The sequence below is a fragment of the Adiantum capillus-veneris genome, chromosome 20, assembly GCF_014529385.1.
Source record: "Adiantum capillus-veneris isolate H3 chromosome 20, ASM1452938v2, whole genome shotgun sequence".
Taxonomy (NCBI): Eukaryota; Viridiplantae; Streptophyta; class Polypodiopsida; order Polypodiales; family Pteridaceae; genus Adiantum; species Adiantum capillus-veneris.
The window spans coordinates 58,230,623-58,258,169 of NC_140950.1; the positions used below are offsets into that span (position 1 = coordinate 58,230,623).

Below are 27,547 nucleotides of genomic sequence, written 5' to 3' on the forward strand. Positions count from 1 at the left end.
CCATGCCCCTGTTCGATATAGCAGTGGCCCTCAAAGGAAACAAAAGGAAAACGAGCATTGGGCCTTGTGGAAACGACAACAGTCAACAAGTCAACAAAACCTAAAATAAAATAGTGACATTGGATTGAGCCTCGAGGGCACTTCTAGACTCTTTGTCTAGAATTTACCTTTTGAAGAAGCGACCATTGACATGTGCCATCTCGTTGTTTAAAAAGGGTGGGGGGGGGGGGGGGGGACCAACTTAAGTAACCAAAACCATATGCACCACCATCCAAGAAACATCATAACCTGCCCTTTTTCCCAACAACAAAACAGGAGGGCAAGTGCAGGGCAACCATGTGCCACATGCATAGTAGGTAGTGAGAACACTCAGACCCCCCCACAAAAGAAGAAGAATCTGTATCTGTATAAAAAATCAACAAATTAATTTTCTGTTTATATACCTCCCAAAAACTCTTTTCACCTCTGTGAGCTCAAATGAAGCTCCTCCTTGAACCTCTTCATGACCCCCCCAATGGCAACATCAAAAGCATCCATATTCTTCTCCATGGCTGTCCCCGACAGCGCATACACTATCTTCGGTATCAGCCCGATCACAACCTCTTGCATTTCCCGCACCTTCTCCGGCACATATGACTTTAACACATCCTCAATCCTTGTGCCATTCCTCATAGCTTCCTTGGATATGAACACAGAGTAACTTCGGCCATTCTCTGGTAAATGCCATTTATACTGCATGTAGGCCGTCCTATGCCAGAAGAAGACCGGTATCGACCCCGCAAGCAAACAATCGAATGTAGACCTCCGCGTAAAGCTGTCCCCTCGGGGCTGCAAGCAAAACTTGGAGTCCATGAACAGCTCAAGAGTTCTCTGATTGTTTTCGCACGTTCGGTTGGAGCAATCCAAGGCCCGGCAGCTCTGCGCTTCCTGGCATTGATCAAGCAAAATGCCGCGGAAATCGTTGGGGAACATACGCCTCGGGGCACCCGCGAATGCGAAAAGACTTGTCCTCTGTAGGCCTCTGATGTGGTTTTGCCATGCTACCAAATCACCATCACTCTGTGGGTGGAAATTAGTAGGGTAAGGGACTGCCATCTCCATGTAATCCCAAGGGTTCTTCTCAATGAGAAGCCTAGTGACATTCTGCATAGAAGGATGATAGAAGAACCCACTTCCCCAATCCTCAACCTTGGACCTTCTGAAGTCCCATGTGATTCTACCAACCATCAAGAAATGGCCCCAACCACCATTTCTCTTATAGCCCGGCTGCTGCACGAGCCACTCGAGGACGTGATTGCTAACCCGATCGCGCTCTTCTGCAGAGAACCCTTCAAACAGGTACCGGCCCACATCCAATCCCACATAGTACGGTACATAGAAACTGTTGGCTTGCTCCTGCTTGTCAGTCAAACAAGGGTGTTGTAGCATGCGCTTATGAAACACGATTTCCGCCGTAAATTGATCGGATCTAAACCATGATCCCACCTGCCCAAGGGGTGATGCATCACCGAGCGACGGCCCAAGCCCATTATTTAGCAACGTATCACACATATCTGTATACACATTAAGAGCCGTGCAGTTGGCAACAATGTCTTGATTGTACATCGGCGGAAGATCGTACACATAGACATAACCATAGCTGCACTCAGAAGAGGAACCCACTTCCTTATCCCCTGTTTTCACATTAACTGCATCATTGAGTGTGCCACTATCAGCAAGCTCACCATGTTCCTCTACTGGTAAAATTGTTTTTTCATCCTTGTTTGAAGGATTTAGCATGTCACTAGCAGGTGGAATTGCCGATTCTCGCGTCAACAGCTCATGAGCACTGTGCTGCTTTCCATCATGCTCAGTATTTCTTTGATTTTCAAACACTTTCTCTGCTATCAAAACTTGCTCTTGCTTAGCCACATCAAGTGATGTAATCATAGCTGCTGCATCTGACATGGATTCCACCTTATCGACCTGTGATGTCATTGCCTTGTCTGCATTCAAATTGCCTGTCGAAGAAGCAGTACTGGATAATGAATCAACATCAGCATCTCCCCTACCAGCTCGATCACTAGTAGATTCAGTGTGAAGCGGTGTCTCCTCTGCGTATGTCATGGTTCCTGCGTCAATATCGCTCTTTGAACGTGTCGATGAAGACACAGATGATGGTAATGATGTTGATGATTCTTTTGACACTGAAGATTCTTCAACTCTCTGTGGCACATCAATGAAAGGACGCGCTGTGTGCATGGGTGTTGAAGAAGAGGAAGGGAGGCCATCGCTAGAGCTCAATGTCCATAGAAACCCACCTGGACCTAACCTTACAATCGCAAGGAAGAGTACCTGGGCCAACAGTAAAAATGCAAGCAGCAGGCGCGGAGGGGGAGATGCCTTCGGTGCAGAATAGGAGTACTTCCACCATGGCCCTTTTGAAATGCTGATGGAACCAGGGGCATCGGCAAGCTCCGTGCTGAGCTTAGGCAAGCGAGCCGCCCCATTCATGGCGTAGAGAACAATGGAAAAACGAAACCCTAGACGAGTTTCGAGGAGCCGGGACGTGAAAACTCGAAAAGGAAGCTCGATCAAGCTCGAAGAAAGGCGAGGGCGATCGCCATGAACAGAGCTTGGTGGTGGAAGAAAATCAGAAATTGGAAGATGCTGCCGGAAGAGGCAGAGGAAGGTGCCGCAGAGCAACTTTAAGGCCTTCGGAGCTAGAGAGGATGCTTAACAGAGAAGGCAAAAGGCCATAGCCAGAGCTCGGATGCTCAACAGAGAAGGCAAAAGGACATAGCCAGAGCGAGAGAGCGAGGAGGGTTTAGAGTCTAGACTCTAGAGACGAGAGTACAACAGTAGGACCGCGGCCCCCGGTAGTGTAAATGGAAGTTCCTGCAGCACCTCGCTGCCTCGGAGAACCGTGCATTCGCCGTCTGCTTGCGTGGCAATGTAGGAATGCCACACCTGGCAACTTTCCTGCCGTTGGATGCGACGTTGATCGGGCTGTCGGCAGTCCAGTTGGCGCGTTCTCTTTCCGAACAATTTCTACTAAGAGCCTAGTCCCGCCGTTTAATTGTTGCAAAGACTTTGGAAAGGGGGTTGTTAGCATTGCATTTTTGTGACCCAGGCAGCAAGTATAGACCCCACTTGAGTTTCTTTGGTTTGTGTATGTGTGTGTGTGTGTGTGTGTTTTGTATTTGCGCTGCTTGGTTTTTTTTCTTTTTTTTTTCGAAGGGGGGGGGGGGACTCTTCACACTATCGTAAATGCCAGTGAATGATGGGATCAATAGTTGAGTGTCTTTGGCACAGATCTTGAGAAAAGTCTACAATGGGACAAGAGACTAGACTCGAACCAAACACCCTCTATGCAGGGCAACTAACACTTAGGCTATGTGTGTGCATTGCGTTAATGGGCAAACACAATGTCCCATAGCCGAGTTTACTCCCTCGACATATTCCTAGGGATATCGAGGTATTTTGATATGTGTCCAAGTTTAGACGTTGTTGGGCGCATTTTTGACACCCGATTTTTTGTAAATTTGTACATACGGACATGAATCTTGATGTCAAAAGTGTGATTTCTTTTTGTGGGGTTTTTAGTTTGCTTTAGCAAGCACATGTACATGCACCGCAAGTCGCCAGTCTAGTGACAGTTGTCGGGCTACTGTAAGTGCCCGTGAGTGAGTTTTTTTAAGTGAGCCTTGTATATAACTTAAACTCATGTAAAAACTAAAAAAAGTTCAGCCAAACATCAGAAATTTGCAGGTTTTGGGTCGTTGTGGCTTCTTGATGCTTTTGGATGCAGTTTTTTGCCCCGACTAGACTTCTCTACGTGTAGTCATGCTGGGACAGCTTTCTGTTGCGTCAATTTTGGTCATGGCGGAGTATGGAATCAAATTTGTTCATCTTTAGCTTTCTCGCCGGTCATTTTTCAAGCTTTCTCTCAAGCTTTAAAGTGCCCCAATTGGAGGTGTGCTCATCAGGTTACAACTAGTTCTCTGCAGGGTTATGGCTATGGCAGCCTAGTGGCAAATTGTGTGCTGACAGAATTGGAGGGCATGTATGTATGAATTGTGGAATTGATGTTGAATTTGTGGGTTTGTGATGTTTAATTGTGAAAGGAGAGGCTCTTGTCTGCATATGCATTGGTCGGCGTGTGTTGTAAATCCGTGCTTTGACAGGGTTTTGCTCCTATGTGACATAGTCTCTTGGGTGGGCGACGGCTAGTAAATTCCCAAGGGTCTACTCCTATTGGACTTGTGGTGTTTCAAAAGGATTTTGCAAAGAGTTTTGTGTCTTGTAGTTATCTTTCAATGCTCTTGGGTGACATTGCTATAGAGGTGTTTCAGTTTGCTTGTTTCCCAACAGTGTTTCGGTGCCCCCACCCGAGGAATCGCTTCAAGTGACCTTCAATTTACAGGTTTGATTGGCATGATGGCAGATTTTCCAAAGTTTTATGGTCATGTAGATGAAGATGTTAAGGACTTCATTGAGAAATTTGAGTTTGCTTGTTTGATCGCAAATAAGGAAGATCCAATGATTATGCTCAAGATTTTGTTCTTTTGCTTGAAAGAGGATGCAAGAATATGGTATGATGAGTATGAGTTTTGGCTGAAATCATCTGAACCTCCATTGGTGATGACTTATGATGCATTAAAGAAGGATTTTCTTGAGAAGTTCAAGAAGGTAGAGGACCCGGCGGATGTATGGCACTCCATTGAAAGACTTGTGCAATGTGATGGTCAAAGTGTAAATGCCTTTGTCAAGGAGTTCAATGCCTTGTGGAGAAGATGGTGTGTTTCTTTGGGAAGTGATGCTCCTCCTCTTATGCTTAAAAAGTGTATGTTTATGCAAAGTTTGAGGGCTGATTTGAAGGTAAAGGTTGAGCTTAAGAGGCCACTTACATTTGAGGATGCAGTATCGATTGCAAAGCATAAGGAATGGAAGCTAGAGAGACTAAGGCAGTTTGGATTGCAAGGTGATATGGAGCCAAATGTTACTATATGGATTGATGTGGATACAAAGAAAGCCTCTAATGTAATATCGTATCATGATGGCTCTCTTGGGAAAGAGCAAAAAGCATTTAATGAGGAGAAAGATATTGAGAAGAATGTACATATGATGCCATCCTTACTGTTTATGCCTCTCAATGGTGTTTCACATGCAAAAGATGATGTTTCTACCAATGTGAAAGTTAATAAGAAGGAAAAGGATGCAACTAGTGAAGTCTTAAAGAATGATCAAGATGAGAATCAAGATGTAGATGCCGTTGTTGATGTGTCCCATGTGAAAGATGAGCACTTGGGTGATGTTAAAGTGGATATTGAGTGTCCCTCTCCTTTATGTGAAGTGGTTGAGGATGATTTGCAAGTTAATGAGGATACTTTTATGCAAGTGAATGATGTTAATGAAGAGCTCTCTCAAATGCATGCTATTGTTGAGTCTTTCTCAATAAATGATGATGCTATTGAGCATGTTGTGGACCTTGCTAATGAGGAGATTTTCCATGAGGACTCTCGTGTTTGCATCTATGATGATGTATGTAGCCATGCCTTGATCAAGAAGGAGAATTTGGAGGTTTTTGAGCATGTGGAAAGCCATAAAAATTTAATATGGATGCCTAATGATGAGATGGTTGATGATTCCTTGCTTGATCCTTATGCTGAGGATAGGAAGCTATGTGTAGAAGATGTCTTACCTATCAAGCATGATACGGTTGAATTGGATAGAAGCTTCATGAAGAGTGGGGAGAATGAGATGGATATGCATGAGGATATGAAAATGGCTGATGGTAAAGTTGAAGACTTTTTGGATGAGATGTTAAAGGATTCCTTGCATGCTATAGCAATGAAAGGGTGTCTCTATGTGGTATCTATTGAGAGTACTTTATGCTTAATGAGGATTTGGATTCTACATATGGTTTATGATTTGATATTGGAAGTTGGAGAATTGATATGGTTGGTGTATTTTCATGCATTTTGTGCTTATGTTGTATGGCCCTTTGATCCGGGTGGACAATATGCTTATGCTACTGCTGAGCATGAATGCTCTAGCAGACTGGGGGGTTGGCAAACTATGTTGGGCGCATTTTTGACACCCGATTTTTTGTAAATTTGTACATACGGACATGAATCTTGATGTCAAAAGTGTGTGTGGGATTTCTTTTTGTGGGGTTTTTAGTTTGCTTTATCAAGCACATGTACATGCACTGCAAGTCGCTAGTCTAGTGACAGCTGTCGGGCTACTATAAGTGCCCGTGAGTGAGTTTTTTGAAGTGAGCCTTGTATATAACTTAAACTCATGTAAAAACTAAAAAAAGTTCAGCCAAACATCAGAAATTTGCAGGTTTTGGGTCGTTGTGGCTTCTTGATGCTTTTGGATGCAGTTTTTTTCCCCGACTAGCCTTCTCTACGTGTAGTCGTGCTGGGACTAGCCTTCTCTACGTGTAGTCGTGCTGGGACAGCTTTCTGTTCGCATCAATTTTGCTCATGGCGGAGTATGGAATCAAATTTGGTCATCTTCAGCTTTCTTGCCAGTCATTTTTCAAGCTTTAAAGTGCCCCAATTGGAGTTGTGCTCATCAGGTTACGACTAGTTCTCTGCAGGGTTATGGCTATGGTAGCCTAGTGGCAAATTGTGTGTAGACAGATTCGGAGGGCATGTATCTATGAATTGTGGAATTGATGTTGAATTTGTGGTTTTGTGATGTTCAATGGTGAAAGGGGAGGCCCTTGTCTTCATATGCATTGGTCGGCGTGTGCTGTAAATCCGTGCTTTGACAGGGTTTTGCTCCTATGTGACATAGTCTCTTGGGTGGGCGACAGCTAGTAAATTCCCAAGGGTCTACTCCTAATGGACTTGTGGTGTTTCAAAGGGATTTTGCAAAGCTTTTGGTGTCTTGTAGTTCTCTTTCAACGCTCTTGGGTGACATCGCTATAGAGGTATTTCAGTTTGCTTGTTTCCCAACAACGTCATTGATCCCACCGCTCCCACTTTCATTAACTCGTGCAAGATAGAGTGAGGGAGGGTCTCACAATGTCGTTCGTGCACCTGTTCATGATGGCGAGAGAGAGAGAGAGAGAGAGAGAGAGAGAGAGAGAGAGAGAGAGAGAGAGAGAGAGAGCTCTACAATAACTATAGCAAACAAATTAACCTCTCTCATTGTGTTATTGCTTAGGTGGGTGGCTAGCCATGTTCCAACCATACGCGTAGTGGCCTTTACCTAACAACCTCCCACTTAAAGGCCAATGTGCACACACACTTACACAAATGGAAGCATCTCTACAATCACTACAACCAACAGATTAACCTACCTTATTGTGTTACTAGTAAAACAGCGCCGCCTTCGGCGGCAGCATGGCCCCTCTTACTCTCAAGCCTCATGCAGAACAACACGTACCATTGGATGCCGTCCACCATGCCAGAGAACATCTGTAGAGACACACCCACCTTTAATGTGTGCTACCAGGAGCACCTACAACTCCCTCTTAGCCATGGTGGTGAGAACCTTAGCCTCATTGGGTTCTGCACTGCCCGGCATCCATGCAGCAGGGCCGCCTCCATGGGATCTGAGAACTTTGGAAGGCGTTTATAACCTACAGGATCGTGCATGCACATCTTGTGATTCCCATCTACACACGCGCGCGCTTGCGTGCCCTTCCTCCCTTTACAGTGTTCTGGAAAAATCATATTTCCAAACATACTAAATTCCTTTCCTTGAATTTGCCAACACGAAATTTTAGAAAATTAGGTTTAATCTGTGGGTTTTTACACTATGTTTCTCTATTTTGGCGCAGAATTTCTTCTTTTCCTCTTGACCTCAACCAAAAAATTTGAAATTGAAAACTACACGATATTAAGCCGAGACACATTTTTCCCAAACAATATCCCTCTAGCTATTGCTTCACGCAAGTGAACCCTAAGCAGATATCGAATCCAAGCTCACTTCCTTGATCACCCGGTATGGTTGTGAAACTGAGTGGCAAATCGAGGCACCCTGGCTCCAAATATCAACTTATCAAATGCAACCACAATGGCCGTCCACACCACAACCATGCTAGTCGTCCTTAGCCAAAGCTCTTTGATTAATCGTTGTTCAATAGCATTGCTTCCATAACCATTTTCCCTCTTATTGCGGGTGTATTTCTTTCTCTCTTGTTGTTGCTGCTGTGAAGCAAATGCTCAAGGAGTTCTTGTGATCACGCTCACAAAAGCAGATCAATTGTAGTGCAACACGTGCGAGAAAAGAGGGTAAGAAAATCATCCAATGAGGTCGCAGATATGGAAAGTGGAAACTCAAAAAGAGCTTCCAGGACCTCGATTCCCACATCCAGCCACCACAGCCGCCTCTGCTTCAATACTCGGAACTCGGCGCGTTTGTGAGTTTGGATGAGTAAAATGTCCTTCATGTTGAGGGGATGCAGGATATGAATGGCGTAGTGGTCAGACCCATGTGACCATGCCTTTCCTTGGACTCCAGCTTTGTGATCATGCGAAGCAAGCAACACTCAGGCATCTCCTTCAGTTTCATCTTGGCCACGCCGGCCAGCTCCTCTAGTTCCTGGCAACCGTCAGGCATCTCCTTTGATTTCATGTCCACCTGCCACTATGTGTCGCCCTTGTGTTTCTTCTCATCTTAATGTTTTACCTTCTAGTACGGTCGATAGCCGAAGACTGCCTCTATGTGTGTGTGTGCAATTCCATATCCATCTACTTCAGTCTTGAAGGATCAACCATCAAATTTACGTTTTGAGTCTGTTCGACAGTCATCGCTGATCACCTCAATGTAGGAGGCAGTGCTCGTTGTCCAATGTTCAACAGTGCTAAAAGACCTCTCTCCCTCTCTCTATAGATATCTCTCTCTCTAGCATGAGAGGTAAAAGGCGACTCTCTCTCTCTCTCTCTCTCTCTCTCTCTCTCTCTCTCTCTCTCTCTCTCTCTCTCTCTCTCTCTCTCTCTCTCTCTCTCCAGTGTTCGAGGAGAGTGTGCCTCGAGTGTTCAAGAAAAGTGTGCCTTAGCTTCTAAGGCCTTGAGTCGGTTGAAAAACCAAATCAGCTGGCTGAAGGGGGGGAGAAGGAGAAAACCCGCTTAGAAAATTTTAAAAAATAGAGTAAAATTGCAATAATCACTGGTTATTTTACAAAATTTCCTCTTTGGATCTACCTTAAATGGAATTTTGTATGTTAGTGAAATTGTTTTTTCCCGTACAGTCTGCTCCTCGTTGGTAGTACTCTCTCTCTCTCTCTCTCTCTCTCTCTCTCTCTCTCTCTCTCTCTCTCTCTCTCTCTCTCTCTCTCTCTCTCTCTCTCTCGCTCCAGTTGGAACTTGGAGGATTTTGAGACTAGGATCGCCGCTCAAGCTACACTCCTAGTTGGCTCAACTAATGCACTAATGCAGAGACCATAATCTATCTATATCTCATTATCTCTCTCATGAATGCCATATACGGAGACTGGTGCAATGGTGCAAGGACGCAAGCACACTTGCATGGAACCAAGCAAGTTTCGAGGCTCCTTGTCAGGATAATGGTTCACTGGTTTGAACTTTGTCCTTAGTGAGCGATGGCAATGAGTAGCGGCAAATACTCCTTGCATTCAAAGTGTGCAGGCCGGTCTAGGCAATGACCAGTAAGTCTGTGTGTGTGTGTGCGTGTGTGTGGCTAAGACAATCTCTCTTTCTCTTTCTGTCTTGCTATCCATTTGCGCCACCGTCGGCCTTCAGGGAACACTGCAAGAACTGAGGTGCTTCCGCCACATGTAGGGGGGGGGGGGGGGGGGGGGGGGGGGGGGGGGGGGGGGGGGGATCCCTCTAATTTGGATCTACCTTAAATGTAATTTTGTATGTTTGTGAAATTGATTTTTCCCGTACAGTCTGCTCCTCGTTGGTAGTACTCTGTGTGTGTGTGTGTGTGTGTGTGTGTGTGTGTGTGTGTGTGTGGCTCAGACAGTCTCTCTTTCTCTCTCTGTCTCGCTATCCATTTGCGCCACCGTCGGCCTTCAGTGAACACTGCAAGAACTGAGGTGCTTCCGCCACATGGGGGGGGGGGGATCCCTCTAATTTGGATCTACCTTAAATGTAATTTTGTATGTTTGTGAAATTGATTTTTCCCGTATAGTCTGCTCCTCGTTGGTAGTACTCTCTCTCTCTCTCTCTCTCTCTCTCTCTCTCTCTCTCTCTCTCTCTCTCTCTCTCTCTCTCTCTCTCTCTCTCTCTCTCTCTCTCTCTATTAGAACTTGGAGGAGTTTGAGACTGAGCTCGCGGCTCAGGCTGCCGCTCAGGCTGCTCCCGATTGGCTCAACTAATGGAGAGACCATAATCTATCTATCTCTCTCTATCTCTCTCATGAATGTGTAGGAGTGCATATGGACACACCATATACGGAGACTGGTGCGATGGTGCACGGACGCAGACATTCATGGACCATTACATGACCTAACAAAGAAAAACGTTAGGTATACATGGTCTGCTAAAGAGAACAATGCTTTCGAAAAGCTTATCACTCAACCTGTGCTTACACTACCGGATCTCTCAAAACCATTTGAGGTCCAATGTGATGCTTGTGGTGATTGCCTTGGAGCTGTTTTACTCCAAGAAGGGCACGCCATAGGCTATGAGAGTCGAAGGCTCGACCCTGTTGAGCAAGCTCTAGGCATATATGAAAAGGAACTCCTTGCAGTTCTACATGCCTTAGACTCATGGAAGCACTATTTATTGGGGACTCCTTTCATTCTGCGAACGGATCACCAAAGTCTTAAGTACTTCATGACGCAGACCAAGCTCTCCGACAAACAAATGAGGTGGGCAAATTTCCTTTCACAATTTCATTTTCATACTGCTCACATTGCTGGCAAGCATAATCAAGTAGTTGATGCACTCTCAAGACGACCAAGAGTGAATGCGGTTTCCATAGCAACTCACAATGATCTATCTTCAATGATAGATGAGTACGCTATTGATCCCGATTTTAGAGATGTGATTTCAGCCCTTGCATTAGGGAAGAAAGAAGAAGCATTTACCTTACAAGATGGTTATCTTCTCTATGGCAATAGACTATGCGTTACTAACTCACTACGTGAGAAAGTAATGTATGAATCTCATGCTCCACCTTATGCGGGGCATAGAGGGATTCAGTCTACCTTAAAGGGAATTGAAAACATATTTCTATTGGCCTACCATGAAAGTGAACATACAAGAGTATGTTTCTAAATGTGTGGTATGCCAAAAGACAAAATTTGATAGAGGGAAGCAACTTGGATTACTTCAACCCTTGCCAATCCCTAATTCACCATGGGAGAGCATATCCATAGATTTTATCTTTGGATTGCCTAAGTCTATCCATGGGAATACGGTAATATGGACGATAGTCGACAGGTTCAGTAAACAAGCTCATTTTATACCTGTCAAAAAGACTATCAAAGCCCATCAAATGGCAACCCTCTTCATTTCACAAATTTTCAAGTACCATGGCTTGCCAATGTCCATAGTGTCGGATAGAGATCCTAGAATGACCAGTAATTTCTGTAAGGGTCTCTTTGAGAATTTAGGGACAAGGCTAAACTTCTCTTCGGCCTATCATCCACAAACGGATGGCCAAAGTGAAATAGCTAACCTAACCATTCTCGATCTACTAAAAGCCTATGTAACGGAAGTAGATCAAAGATCCCAATGGGAGAAGTACTTACCCTTAGTGGAGTATGCTTACAATAACACTGTACATACTTCCACGGGAAAAGCACCTTTCGAGGTAATTGAGGGAAGATCAAAAAGTCCCTTGCTACTTAAGGTACATGGGAAGATCTTCGCTGTAGATGAGTATAGCCGAGACCTACAAGAATGTTTTCAAAAGATTAAGGATGCTATCTCTATCTCATAGCAAAGGCAAAAGGCTGCTGCTGACAAGCACAGAAGATCCCAAGCCTTTAAAGAAAACGATTGGGTTTGTTAAAGTTTCCCAAGGCTCGATTAAGGCACACGACGGGCAAGAATCCTACGGGCCACCAAAAGTACTATGCTAAACTAGCAAAAAGGTACTATGGTCCCTTCCAGATTCTTAGGCCAATCAATGAGATGGCCTATCAACTCAAGTTGCCCAATCATTGGCTCATACACAATGCTTTCCATGTGAGCCTATTAAAGCCTTACAAAGGAAAGCCACCTCAAGAACCAACTATTGAAGACCCACCGGAGATCGAGGACCAAGAGGAGGTGCTGTAGCCCGAGTCCATTCTCTGACATGAAGACAAGGTATTAAGAGGCGGTAAGACTATCTGACGATATCTTATTAAGTTTAAGAATTATCCTTTTGAAGATGCTAGATGGATGCAAGGCATACAATTAAAGGATAACCTAAACCTTGTCAATGCTTACAATGCTTCCCAAGAGTAAGCAAATGTACAAAATGTTAAAAATGAACAAAGTTTTTGTCTTATAAGACTCTCTTTTTCTTTATTGTGCACAAAAATGAAGTAGTATGCATGCTTAGATCAAGTTTGCGGAGACGACGTCTCCCAAACACCAAGTAGAGCTTGTCACTCTATTATGGAAGACTGATAGGACTAATGTGCAGACATGCTTGCGGCAGCCTAAGGCTCTCAAGCACCAAATGGACTAGTCATCCATTGTGGAATGATGTCGTAGGGTAACATAGGGATCCTCTACCCGCTAAGAAAAGGACTCATGAATATGCTTTATCTTCTCTACACCATAGTCGTGGACGACTATGATTTCAAGAGAGAGGTAATGTCATAATAATCAATATCTAATTCTCCTAAATGATTTTCTCATATTAAACTGATCATTTAATGTGGGGAAGTGCCAGGGGAGAAAAGGCTAGAATATTGGTTAAGCTAGCAGACCGGCCACAGTAGGGATCCAAAGGAGGGAAAATAGGGATCCAAAGGGGGGGCCATCTGCAAAAGAGCCATGTGCAACAATGGGCTAAAAAGACCCTAAGGTTCAGCCCATTAAGACTTCCAAAATGCTAAGGTTCCAAAATTCAAAGGTTGTGTCCAAAGGGTTAAAGCTTAGGGGGAATTGGATGCTTTGTGTGCTCTCCAAAATCAATGCATATCCCTACATGGGAGGGGGCGAGCCCTTCTTCTAGGGGATGAGAGAGAAAGTCACACACACACACACAGGCTTCCTTTACACAAAGGGAATGAGGGACACATGTCAGCTCCCTAGGCCAGATGCCCACAAGGTGTGCCCAGTTTCCATTGGATGACCCTTGAAGTGGACCAATGAGAATTAAGCTAGAGTAAATCTAGTTTAATTAATTTAAAAACATTTAATAAAAGAAAGCAATGAGAATTAAGTCTCCTAGAAGACTATTGGGCAGTCTCCCAAGGGGTCCAATGAGCATTCAAGAGCCCAATGGCTTGCCTGATTCCTATTGGTCAGGAGGCAAAGGGGTCCAATGAGAGTTTAGTTTAATTATTTAATTACCTAAAGCTCTCACAAAAGGGGAAAGGGGGACACATGTCAAAAGGCTATCACTTATGCTGCTTAATTGTGATTGGCTTGACTTGGGGAGGGCCAATGAGGGCTCAGCAAGAGCAAATAGCAAGAGGGCTCGCCCAAGAGAGTGAGGGGGCTGATTTTTGCAAGGCATTATCACACACACACACTCACACAATCTCATGTGTGAAGAAAGAGAAGACTATCTCTTCCCAAGCTTTAATGGAGAACTCATCACCTACTCAAAGCTTGTGAGATAGAAGCCTACATTGACACACTCTTGGCTTGTGGATGCAAATCCAACCAAGAGCCAAGCTTCAATGCATGCTCATCTCCTCTACCAAGCTAATTACTAAGCTAAGCTATGCTAATATGAGTGATTATGTGAGGAGATGTACATCTTTCTCGTAAGATACTCCTTCTTCCTCTCAATCTACTCTCATACCCTGCTAGCTCTCACCATCTTCGAAGGTGTGTGAGGTCTTGGGTCTGAGAACGGGGATAATTCAAGTTGTGTTTGCTAAGTGTTTTGCTTAGTGCATGAATATTTCATCTTCATTGCACTAGCTAGTCTTGAAGGAACACAAAGAATTGTATTGTACAATGTCTCTCTTGATGGGAGAAACCATAATACAAAGCCTTTTGGAGGGGGGATCGGCTCCATGAAAATCCGGTCCTCAACTGTTGTCATTAGCTTAATTTATCTCTCTTTTGAAAGTACTGTCGATGCTATCTAACTAGGTGTTATGCTTTTTGTTGCTCTCTCCACCCAAGCACTCTTGTAATTCTCATTAGGAATCTATGCTAATGAAATGCCCACTATGTTCATGCTAATTTCCGCTACACATAAGTTTTTAGACCATTAAATGTTACACTATTAGTATAGATTTCTTAAATGAGTAGCTAGCCATGTACCAAAAACCCCCCACTTAAACGCCAATGTGCCTTAAAGCAAGCGAGGGACATACATATAGGGAATTGAGAGGCTAGATGAACATTGGAGTTTATTCCGATTGGATAGCAGTCTAAGTATTGCAATACAAAACTATAATTTTTCCATAAATGCCCAAATTTTCCAATATACAACATGTACAATCTCGCAAACAAGATCACATGAAAGTACACCATCCGTGAATGTAAAGCATAGCCTAATGTTGACCTTCTATTGCCCACATTCCCTCCATAATCTGCATCCATGTATGGTGCAACTTGTAAAGTTGGGAACATCTCCCTTAGCCATAAAAAGGGGGTGAGGCTACTCAAGTGAATTGAGTGAAGTCTAATGTAGTGAAGCCATCATGTTTTCTCTCTCTCTCTCTCTCTCTCTCTCTCTCTCTCTCTCTCTCTCTCTCTCTCTCTCTCTCTCTCTCTCTCTGTGTGTGTGTGTGTGTGTGTCTCTCTCTGTCTCTCTCTCGATAGCGATTCTAAAGTTAGGCTCAAAGTAACTAATTAGGAATTCAGAAAACCAAATTGCGTAGAATCAAACAAGCAGACTTCAAATGAGAGATATAGTTGACACTGGCACCAAACTTCGGACAAATTATGAGTAACCAAGTTCAAATTACGAGACACTGAATGAGACAACTCGTAATATAGTTCAGAGTACAATTGGTTGACACAAGAGATCAGCATTGAGTGATCATAAGCTCTACTAGGCTCTCCTGAGTGATATGGTGCAAGAGTCGTAAATGTCAAGAGACAAGAGTTAAGCTCCCAAGACAAGAGTCCTAAAATGAGATTAACAGGTTCTATTTATAGGTATTAGCACTCAGTTTTGATTGCTTGGCACAGTTGTATAATATGGAACTGCTCCACTGCGCCTCTACATGGCATGTACCACTGGTGGTAACTTTGGAAAGCTTCAACGTGTAGTCTTCGAAGAGGCACCAGTGTGAGGCATCTCTCTAAAGAGATCGGTCCCACCATTTACATTCCTCCTCTCCTATCTTGAATTTTGGTATATCCAAAATTTTAGAGCATAGCGCTTCATCTTTTTCGTTTGCCCTTCCTTTTGTCTGGTGATTTCCTCATTGTAGACTTCTGAATTTCACCAGGTGGCATCTAAGCAAATAGAGTTGGTACCAATTGTTGGAATTAGGGTTGCAAGAAAACACACACAGCTTGGAGAAGACGAAGGAAGCTCAAGGCACACAATAGAGAGTGTTTTATTTAGTGTCCAATGGAAAGATAGATAGCCCTAGAATGATAAGCGTATATACAATGCACGGGGGGGAAAACCTCCTAGTGAGGGAAAAAATTCCCCGGCGGTCCTAAGTGTGTTCACACACATCACTACCACATGATATATGGTAACAAACCCCCTTGGAGTGATGTGGTGAACAAGAGCTGGCACATAGAGTAAAGGGAAGTGACATGCCCTGAGGACATGATCAGCCCAAAAAGGGGAGTAAGCCCAAAGCTTTGCGGAAAGCTTCAAACTTCTCATGAGACAATGCCTTTGTGAAAAGATCTGCAAGGTTGTCCTGTGTTGGCACATAAGCCACGCCGATCTCTCCTATTGAGAGACTCTCCCTGACATACATTGTGCGAGCATGAAAAACTCGGTTCCTTGCAACTGCCAATGCACTCTCACTGTCAATGTAGATAGTGTTGGTAGTGTCTTGTCCAACACCCGAATCAGCCATAAGGCGTTTGAGCCATACACACTCAGCCGTAGCTGTGAAGACTGCCCTGTACTCAGCCTCACAACTAGAAGTGGCCACAGTAGGTTGCTTCTTGCTCAACCATGATATACATGAACTGCGAAGCATGAAACAAAAACCACTTGTGGACACTCGCGTGTCGAAACAACCAGCCCAATCTGAGTCCGAAAAAGAACGTAAGTCTGGCATCAATGATCTCCCCTTGGGATAAAACAAGCCAAGATGTAAAGTGCCACTCAAGTAAAGCGAAAAATCCTCTTGACAGTCTGCCAATGCTTAGACCTTGGGCTATGCATAAATATGTGGACCTATGAGACTACAAACTGAATATTCGGTCTCGTGTTGCATACATAAATGAGGCATCCATTTGGTAAAGAGTGACATCTACAGGATCATCAATATCATGAAGAGTCAATTTCAAACCTGTTTCCATGGGAGTGGCAATAGGTTTTCAATCCTCAAGTCCAAACTTGCATATCAATGTCTCTATGTAACTTTCTTGACACAAGGCAATACCACCATCACAATGCTTAAATTGTATACCCAAATAATGATGCAGCAGCCCCAAATCTTTCATCTTGAAAGTAGCATTCAAATCAGCCTTAAATTCAGCAATATGTCTCTCATTTGGTATAGTGGTCAACAAATCATCCACATAAAGAACCACAATGAGAAGTAGATCACCCTCATGCTTTACATACAACGTGCTTTCTGTTGGACTGCTACGAAAGCCTCATTTGACCAAATGAGTGTGAGCCTTCTCATACCAAGCACGAGGAGATTGCTTCAACCCATACAAAGCTTTGTTACATTTGCACACTTTATCATCTTGTACTTTCTTGATTAAACTGTGAGGCTGTGTTACATAAACTACCTCAAATATATCACCATTCAAGAAAGCAGTAACAATGTCTGATTGATGTACATCCCAACCAAAATGAGATGCCAATGCACAAAGAAAACGCACAGTAGTCATACGATAAGTGGGAGAAAAAGTCTCTTCATAATCTATGCCTTTTTGTTGTGCATAACCCTTTGCAACAAGTAAAGCCTTATAGCGACCAATCTCACCATCCGGCTTGCGTTTCAACTTGTAAACCCGCTTTGTACCAATGGCCTTTTTGCCAGGAGGCAAATCACATAAAGTCCACTGCATCCAAATTACTGTCACACAAAGTATGCACCAGCCATTTAAGCATACCTCTAGCTTGCTCATTCTCAGCCCTTTCCTCATCAAATACATCATGTACATCTGTATCAGTAATAGGCTGATCTGTAACATTTTTAGAAACCCCCATAGGCTGTACAATTTCCTCATTGGAATTTACATTTGAACTTCCACCACTAAAAAGAGGCAACAAAGTGTCATAAATGTCATGTGAGCTTACATTACTGTCTCTAGTGCATGACAGCAAGGGCTGAACAAAATTTTCCACAAACATAACATAGCGTGAGACCAAGATACATTTTGTTTGTGGATGATACAACCTATAACCTTCTCTTTCAGCACTATAACCAACAAAAATACATTTGACAGCCTTATCATCCAATTTTTTGCATTGTGTTTGTGGCACCAAAGCATATGCCAAACAACCAAAAACATGCATGTGCTCAATATAAGGCTTTCTATCATGACATGCTTCATATGGAGTAATAGCTTGCAAAGCTTTTGTAGGACACCTGTTAAGTACATAAGTGGCACACATGATGGCCTCAAGCCAAAACGAATGTGGCAAAGGTTGACTTTTGACCATACATCGTGCCATTTTTGCAAGTGACCTATTTTTCCTCTCAACAACACCATTTTGTTGAGGTGTATAAGACACTGTACATTGGTGTTTTATCCCATGACTAGCCAGAAATATATTAAATTCATGAGACATATACTCCCCCCCTCAATCGGGATGGAGGGTGCTCATAGTACATTTCGAGACATTTTCAGCCATAGCTAGAAATTGTTTAACGCACATTAATTTGGACTTTGCTTTAAGCAGAAATACCATGCATGCCTATAGTAATCATCAATGAAAGTCACAAAGTAAAGGTAATTTCCCAAGGACGGAGTTTGCATGGGCTCACAAACATCACTATGCACAAGCTGCAACCTGCATGTGGCCTTAACTGAACCATCCTTTGGAAACTTTGAATGCTGCATCTTACCCAAAATACTACCTTCACAAACATGTTTGACAGGTGCTTCAAGAGGCGGCAAGAAGCAACCATATTAGATTTCTGCAAACGCAACAAATTGGCAAAATTCAGATGTCCAAAATGTGCATGCCAAAGTTTTGTATCTGAAATAGCCTTAGAATCCACAACTACATTTGCAAAATTCTGCCCACACTTGTCATACAACGTGAGCTTATACAACCCACGACATAAAATGCCAGATGCAACAATTTTATCACCGAAATTGAGATCATGTACTGTACATCTGTCATGCAAAAATTTGACTACAAGACCAAGTCTAGCAAGTGCAGATACAGACAAAAGATGCGTGGTATACCAAAAGTTGAAAATTGATCGAGGGAAGCAACTTGGATTGTTTCAGTTGACAGGCTTAACAAGAAAACACACTCTATGCTTGTCAAAAAGACTATTAAGGCACATCAAATGGCAACCCTCTTCAGATCTCAAATTTTCAAGAATCATGGATTTCTAACATCTATAGGGTCGGACAAAGATCCTAGAATGACCAATAATTTCTAGAAGGGTCTCTTTTAGAATCTAAGAAGTAGATTAAATTTCTCTTTCGGCCTATCATCCACAAAGGGATGACCAAAGTGAAATAACTAATCTAATGATCCTTGAATCTACTAAAAGCCTATGTCATGGAAGTAGATCAATGTTCTCAATGATAGAAGTACCTACCTCTTATAGAGTATGCGTACAATGACATTGTATACACTTCTATGGGGAAAGCACCTTTCGAGGTTAAAGAGGGAAGATCCAAAAGCCCCTTACTACTTCAATTACAGGGAAGATCTTTGTTGCTCATGAATATAGCTGAGACCTACAAGAATCTTTTCCAAAGATTAAAGGGGTTATATCCATCTCACAGAAAAGGCAAAAAGGGCTGTTGCTAATAAGCACAAAAGAGCCTTAGCCTTTAAGGAAAATGATTGGGTCTTGCTAAAGTTTCTCAAGGCTCATCTGAGGCATACTACGGGCAAGAGTCCTATGGACCACCAAGAGTATGATGCTAAACTAGCAAAAAGATACTATGGTCCTTAAAATTCTTAAGCCAGTCAATGATATGGCTCATCAATTGAAGTTGCCCAACCATTGGCTCATGCACCATGTTTTCCATAAGAACCTACATAAGCCTTACAAAGGAGCGCCATCAAAAGAAGTAATAGTTGTTGCAGACACTCCAAAAATCAAAGATCAAGAAGAAGTACTTCAACCTGAGTCCATCCTATGACATGAAGACAAGGTATTAAGAAACGGTAAGATTATCTGACGATATCTTATTAAGTTTAAGAATTATTCTATTAAAGATCCTAGATGAATGCAAAGAACCTAGCTTAAGGATAATATGAACCTTGTCAATGCTTACAATGTTGCACTAGAGTAAGCATACGAAAATGCATTTTAAATGGATTTTTTTTTTGTCTTATAAGACTAGTTCTCTTTTTATTGTGCACAAATTTAAAAGTATGCATGCTTAGAATCATGTTTGTGGTGACGCTATCTCCCAAACACCAAGTAGAATTTCTCATTCTACTTTGGAAGTATGATATGGACTAAAGAGCAGACATGCTTGTGACAACTACGTCTCCCAAGCACCAAATGGACTAGTCATCCATCTTGGAATGATGTCGTAGGGTAAAAAGAGATCCTCTACCCGCTAAGAAACATGGACTAATGACTAGGCTTTATCTTCTCTACCTCATAGTCGAGGACGACTATGATTTCAAGAGAGAGGTAATGTCATAAAATATAATATCTAATTTTACCAAATGATTTTCTCATATTAAACTGATCATTTAATGTGGGAGAATAAACGGGAACAAGAGTTAGAATAGAGACATGTGCTTCTAGACCTGTCTCAACACGGGACCAAAAGGAGAGATGGTTGCATCTCAATAGGGGTCCAAAAGGAGATGGTCTATCAAAGAGCAATGTGCAATAAGTGCTTCTAGACTTACCTCAGCAGGGGACCAAGAAGAGAGATGGTTACATCTCAATAGAGGTCCAAAAGGAGGTAGTCAATCAAAGAGAAATGTGCAACTAATGAAGCTTAAAAGACCTTAGGGTTAGCTTCATTAAAGACCTCCAATGGTTAGTGTTATAAGTCCTTTGACCTTAAGCAAGCTAGGAGTGAGCTTGAGGTGGGAACCCGACCTAAACTTAAGCAAGCTAGGGCTGTGCTTGAGGTGGGAACCTTAAGCAAGCTAGGGTTGTGCTTGAGGTGGGAATCTTAAGCAAGCTAGGGTTGTGCTTGAGTGGGAACTTGGCCTAAACTTAAGAAAGCTAGGGTTGTACTTGATGTGGGAACCCAACCTAAACTTAAGCAAGCTAAGGCTGTGCTTGAGGTGGGAACCCCACCTAAGGTGCTTGTCATGCTTGATGACTAAGGTACCTGAGGTACTTGTCACATTTAATGAGGAAGTTGCTTGAGAAGCTTCCTATGCATGGGGGGTAAGATGCTTGAGTAAAAAAGAGAACCTACTCACTTAATGAGAAAGTTGCTTGAGAAACTTCCTATGCATAAAAATCTCAAAGTTAGGGGAATTCTAAAAGAGCACATGGGACACATGTCAGACTCTCACTAAGCTTAACCACATGGGTGCTTGAATGCTATTGGTTGGGCTAAAGAGGGGTCCAATGAGATTTTACTTCCACCTAACAAATATCTAGATATTTTCAAGCTCTCTCTCTAAGGGGTAAGGAGGACACTTGTCAAAAGACTACCCATATGCTTGATTGCATGCTGGATGTGATTGGCTAAGGGGAGAGGGGTCCAATGAGCTTATAGCAAGTAGAAATTTTTCCCAAATCAAGAAAGGGGGGTGCTAGGGGGATATACACCATCACACACACTCATTGGAGACACCATTCTCACTTGGTGAAAGTGGAGGAACACCACCTCCTTCTCCAAGCTTGTGAGAGTGAAAGCCTTCACCAACACTCTTGGCTATGGAATGCAAATCCAACCAAGAGTCATGCTTCAATGCTTAAGCTTTCCATCTTCTCCATCTCCATTACTATGCTATTATGTATGCTAGCAAGAAGAGTAATGATAAGTGAGGAACTACTTCTTTCTCCTATGGAATGTTTCTCCTTCCTCTTACCTATCCTCATTCTCTGCTAGCTTTCTCCACCTTGGAAGGTGTTTGAGGCCTTGGGACTGAGGCTTGGGATAGTTAATGCTTTCTTCAAGTTTATGTTATGTTTGTGATGCATGAAGCTTTCCATCTTCATTGCATCACCAAGGTCACAAGGAACACAAAGATTGTATTGTACCAAGTCTCTCTTGATGGGAGAAACTATAATACAAATGCCTATTGGAGGGGGGACCGGCTCCATATGAATCCGGTCCTCAACTATTGTCATGTTCTCTAAACTCTCTCTCTTGCAAAAGTATTGTTCATGCCAAGTTAACTAAGTACCATGTTTATGTTGCTACCATCAATTAAGTTCACCCGCTATGCTCACAAAGTAATCTCTTAAAAGTGCTTCACCTACTTTCCTAATTCCGCTACTCTCAAAGTTCATAGGCCATTTCCACTACATCTTTTACATCCCAACAAGATTGTTCTGCCTTAGGCAAAACAACTCTAGCAGCAGCAATCCTTGCAGCAATACCTATTTATCGTAGTAATCCTTCATATTTGGGGACAACATCTACCATAAAAATCATATATTCTAAATTTTGTTCAGAACTTGAATGAGAGGGGTGAGAGAGTAGTTGGAATTCCTCTTTATCATAATATTTCTATGCTTTCCATTGAGCTACAATTCGCCTGGCTTTGACACAAAGCATTTCAAATCTCTCCAGATTCAACTAAGCATCGACATATAAATATGTCTCGATCTAGAGGTTCTTCTATTGCCTTTACTTCTTATCCAAACTCAGAAATTGTGTTTAGCAAAGGGAGTCAGAGCCTTTAGAATTGGGGACTCCCTTGAGCATCTTCCTTGGGGATCATATATTTTGGAATTCTGTCCAGAACTTGAATGAGATTGGGGTGAGAGAGTAGTTTGCATTCCTCTTGATCATGATACTTCTACTCTTTCCATTGAGCCACCATTCTCTTGGCTTTGAAATAAAGCATTTCAAATCTCTTTATATTCAAGTAAGCATCAACACATAAATATGTCTTGATATGGAGCTTCTTCTCTTGCCTTAACTTCTTGTTTAGACTCAAAAAGTTGTGCTAAGCGAAGGGAGTCAGACCCTTCAAATTTTGGGACTCCCTCGAGCATCTACCTTGGGAATCATATATTTTGGAATTATGTCCAAACCTTGAATGAGATTGGGGTGAGAGAGTGGTTGGAATTCCTCTTGATCATGATACTTTTATGCTTTCCATTGAGCCACCATTCTCTTGGCTTTGAAATAAAGCATTTCAAATCTTTCGAAATTCAAGTAAGCATCGGCACATAAATTTGTCTTGATCTGGAACTTCTTCTCCTACCTTAACTTCTTGTTTAGACTTAGAAGTTTTGTTGAGCAAAGAGAGTCAAATTGAGAATCTGAATCTCACTCTATTTTAATAACCTTCTCTTTATCCTTGCATGTAAAGACCAACTACTACTGAGTTTGACCAGTCTACTGGTTATCTAGGATCTTCTCAGGCTGGTTGTCCGGAGTCTGATCAGGTTGGTTATCTAGAGTCTGATCAAGCTGATCCTTGGATTGATTTGGTGTTTGTGTGAGGTCCCAACCATGTCACGATAACCACTCAACAATTGGAGGGTACTTGAAAGGTCACTAGGCCCTAATTGTTGGAAAAAAAACATAGTCGAGATCGATTCGATTCTAATGGGCAAGCTCTCGTCACAAGGTAATTCGAGTTTGAGGCATTGCATAGGTTTCCTAGCCCTGTCTCATAGGAGAATCATGAACTAGCATGAAAATTTAAATGTTCCTAGATCTCATCTTTCAGAAGAGAGAAGCTCAAATGCCTTTTTCCCCATAGCTTCTAGAGGCACAAATATTGACGACTTTCTCCACTCTTCGCGCAATGAAGTTCTAATTTGATTTTCCTAAACAAAGGGGAGCGAAGAGTTTCTTGACTAATCAAGACCACCCATCCATTGACACGGCAACTTGAGCAAGTCCCCACTTTCCACCCCCACACTCACACTTTATTTTTGTTTCCTAATTACTACCACATGGTTGTTCATAACACAAAGTTATTTTCTTGTGTAATCTGTCATAGATTCCTTAAACCAACCCTCAAAACTTTATCAAAATTGGCACCAAAACATTCTTTCTGAGAAGAAACATGACGTACAATCCTTCTTCATTAAAATACCCAAACCCCAAGAGTTTACTCCTCTTGGCGAGATTTTATACCCTTGGTGTCTTTGGTTGCCCATACAACCAAATTGTCTTGCAATCTGGCACAAACCTACAAGACTATCCTACAATTTCTGAACAAATCCGTAGGAGCTATGTTGCAATCTGGGCACAAACTCGCAAGATATGTGCACCCATATGCATTGCTTTAGCGTCCGCTAAGCCCTCCTCCCTCGATATCAAAGGGAGTTTTGACTATTTCAATATAGGATTTTGAATAAAGATAGATTGAGAGTTTTCCTACTAGGCAAACAGTTCTTTCTTACGATCAAACAATCTATTTTGCAAACAGTCCTTTCCTATAAAAGAAAATTATGAAAACATATGTCAGAGTTTGCAATAAGTTTGGTTCCATTTTGAGATTGTTTTCTTCTCTTTTTCTTTTCCTATTCTAACGTCTATGCAATGCATGAAATACTTTATTAGATTACTCTAACCTTATCTATTGCAAGCCCGATGCCTAGTGAGTTTGATGGCACATCCTCGATTTGATTATTGTTCCTTTATTAGCTTCCCAACTAGTGTTAGTGTCATCAAAGTGAGTTTCACTAGCACAGGTCCTTTTGGGGCCATCTTCGCCACTACTTAGTTAAGTTGAACTTATGTAAGACTAATTTTGAAAGAAACTTACTTGACCATAAGGTTGTGGCAATACAAATTCCTATTGGAAGGGGGACCGGCTCCATATGAATCTGGTCCTCAACTATTGTCATGTTCTCTAAACTCTCTCTCTTGCAAAAGTATTGTTCATGCCAAGTTAACTAAGTACCATGTTTATGTTGCTACCATCAATTAAGTTCAACCGCTATGCTCACAAAGAATCTCTCAAAAGTGCTTCACCTAATTTACCAATTTCGCTACTCTCAAAGTTCATAGGCAATTTCCATTATAGGCCAGATGGATACTGCTTTTGCAGGAATGTGAATATGTGGTAATACATACTCTTGGTATACTTCATGTCTTGGCTGACTATCTCAGTAGATTGAAAACAGGTGAAATTGATTCTTCAGGAGTACCTGAAGTAGGATTGATTCTTCATGAGTACCTGATGTAGGATTGTTTTTAGTTCAGGTGACTGACTAATCAGGGGATTGGTATGATGACATGTTTCAGTTTTTGACTGAATGGGTGTCACCTGAAACAATGACCAAAGATCACGGGAAGAGAATGGCATTGAGGAGTATACCATTTATAATTATTATAGGACTCTTATATAAGAGAGGAATTGATCAGGTGATAAGGAGATATGTTCCTCAGTTTGAGCAAAAAGCAGTACTGGCCGAGGCTCATGCAGGTACTGCAGGAGGACATTTTTCAGGAGAGGTAACTGCAAGGAAAATATTCCAAGCAGGACTTTGGTGTCCAACAGTAATTAAAGATGCTCAAGAGTTCAATAAGAACTATTTGTTGTGCCAAAGAGAGGGCCACTGAATGTGGATAGTATGCCATTGCAACTTAGTTTCCTTTGGAACCATTCCGGAAGTGGGGATTGGATTTTTTTGGTCCAATCAAACCACCTGCAAGATTTACACAGAACAGATATATATTGGTTGCAACTGACTATTGCACAAAGTGGGAAAAAGCAGTGGCTTTAAGAGATAATATAGCAAAAAGTGTAGCCAAATTTTTGTACAGAAACATCATGACTAGGTTTGGCTATCCCATTGAGCTAGTTTCTGATCAAGGAGGACATTTTATCAACAAGATGATCAATAAATTGACTAAACTGCATATGATATTACATAAGAAGTCAACAGTGTATTATCCCCAGGCCAATGGACAAGCAGAAAGTACCAATAAGATTTTGGTCAGGATTATCAGGAAGCTGGTTAATCAAAACGGGACAGACTGGGATGAGAAATTGGACTCAGCACTATGGGCTTTCAAAACAGCATGTAAAGTGACTATTGACATGACACCATTTAAGATGGTGTATGGGTTAGCCTGCAATGGTGCCCATGGAATTTATAGTGCCAAGCCTCAGGGTTGCAGTTCAAGAAAAATTATCCCCCGAAGAGTCAGTCAGTTATAGGAAGGAGGTTTTACTGAGGATGGAAGAGGAAAGAATCCATAGCCAGTATGTTGTAGATATTATTCAACAAAGAAGACAAGCTTGGATTAGCAGAAATTTCAAGTTCAAAATTTTTCCTTCAAGTGATTGGGTGTTGGTCTATAACAGCAAATTGGGATTGAAGCCAGGCAAACTCAAACTCAGGTATGTGGGACCATTTCAAATAGTCAGGCCAGTGGGACCAAATACTTTCATACTGTCTGATCAAGAAGGTAAAATAATTGAGAAGCCAATTAATGGATTCCGACTCAAACCATTTTTTGGAAAAATTGTTGAGAATCAAGGGGGACATCCTATTAATGATGAATTTGGGATAGTGACTAGTTATGCATGCAAAGGGGTGACGCATAATCACCACCTTGTGTACAACAAGCCTTTGCATTTTATGAAGGGGGTGAACATGTCGATAGTTTGTAACTCGTCTGTGAGTGTTGGTCCAGATACAAGAGAAGAGGAAGAAGTTACACCTACACTAATGCGATCTCCAAGGAAGACTCGCTATCAAGGCCCAATGGTGCCAGACCCAAGTTCAGATGATGAGCCGGAAATGGTTACTCCTACTCGCATGGTACAGCATGCAAGGGAGGAAATATATTTTTTATTACACTTTTCTCGACTTCAGGTATGATTTAGAGCACACTGAAGAAAATGACGCATGGCTTAGCAGGATTGGCTTGCTTGATTTTTCAATATTGCCTCGGGCAAGTTGGAGAAATCACCAAATGGCCTCAATCTACCTCAACACCTGCAAATGAATGATGGACAGGTTTTCAAACAAGAGTACTTGATTGAAGAGTTAGTTGCCAAGGTGTTTGATCTTTCTATTACATATGATAATGAAGTCAGTAAGGCAATTGAAAAGGATATGACCAAGGCCTTTGGTTAGTCTCAGGGGGAAAGGCATTATTATCAATTGACAGGCATGAAGAATTCAGTCAAATTACAGCAGGTCATGTGGTTTATAGAGAGAGTCTTTTTGTTGGTGAAATTAGAATACATCAATAGGGAAAACTATGGCATTTTGTTGGCAGCAGAGAGTGGTAGACAAATGGGATGGGCCAATATCTTATTTGACATAATCAAGTTTGAGATTTACACAAAGCAGAGAAGGCAGGACAGGACTACTAAAGTTGGGCCTTATCTAGCTGCTATCTTTCAGTATGTCAATAACAAAAGTACTCTGCAGGGGAGACTGTCTCAAATTCCAGCATAGATGACTGAAGATGCAAGATATACAATGAGAAAGGAGAAAAAACAAAAATTGCAATTTGATCATAGGTCTTTTCAAATGACTACGGATGTTCAAGATCTTTTATCTGCAGATTATTCACAACATGAGTCTTTGGATGCAGTGAAGGATAAAATGGATACAGAGTTCGGAGACTTATTTACTGACACTGCAGTGCATTTGATTGACAAACTTGTCAACTCTTCAATTGCTAAAACGGGTTTCAAGATCAAAAAATTAAAGGACAAATTGGCAGGGGAGGAACCTATAACGATGTTTGGGGATCCAATTCTGGAGAGGCCTACAATTTCTAAGGCTCAATTTTCTACTGTGTCATTGGATGGAGTGCAAACTGCACTAAAGCTGGTTAAAGAATATGTTGTGCATAAATATCTAGACCTTACCTTTTTGAGAGGAGAGAATGATGGTCTGCATACTGAACTGAAATAGATTAAAGAAGGAGCTTTAAAGGACAGCCTGAAATAGAACTTTTGAACAAGAAAGTTCAAGAATTGACTAAAAGTCAGGAACTCATGCAACAGGAGTTGAACTCTTATAAACAGGTGGTGTCCTTCAGGGAAAAGACTTCAATCAAAATTTCTCAGTGGAAGGAGG

General features: G+C 42.1%; 1 protein-coding gene across 1 annotated transcript; it reads right to left on the reverse strand.

The window, feature by feature from the left end:
* Positions 1-241: 241 nt before the first annotated feature.
* On the reverse strand, positions 242-2,864 carry LOC147432572 (xyloglucan galactosyltransferase XLT2-like). Its single transcript, XM_086492453.1, has one exon. It carries the CDS (start codon positions 2,491-2,493, stop codon positions 460-462), a length of 2,034 nt encoding a protein of 677 aa, XP_086348579.1. The 5' UTR covers positions 2,494-2,864; the 3' UTR covers positions 242-459.
* Between the last annotated feature and the right edge of the window lie 24,683 nt (positions 2,865-27,547).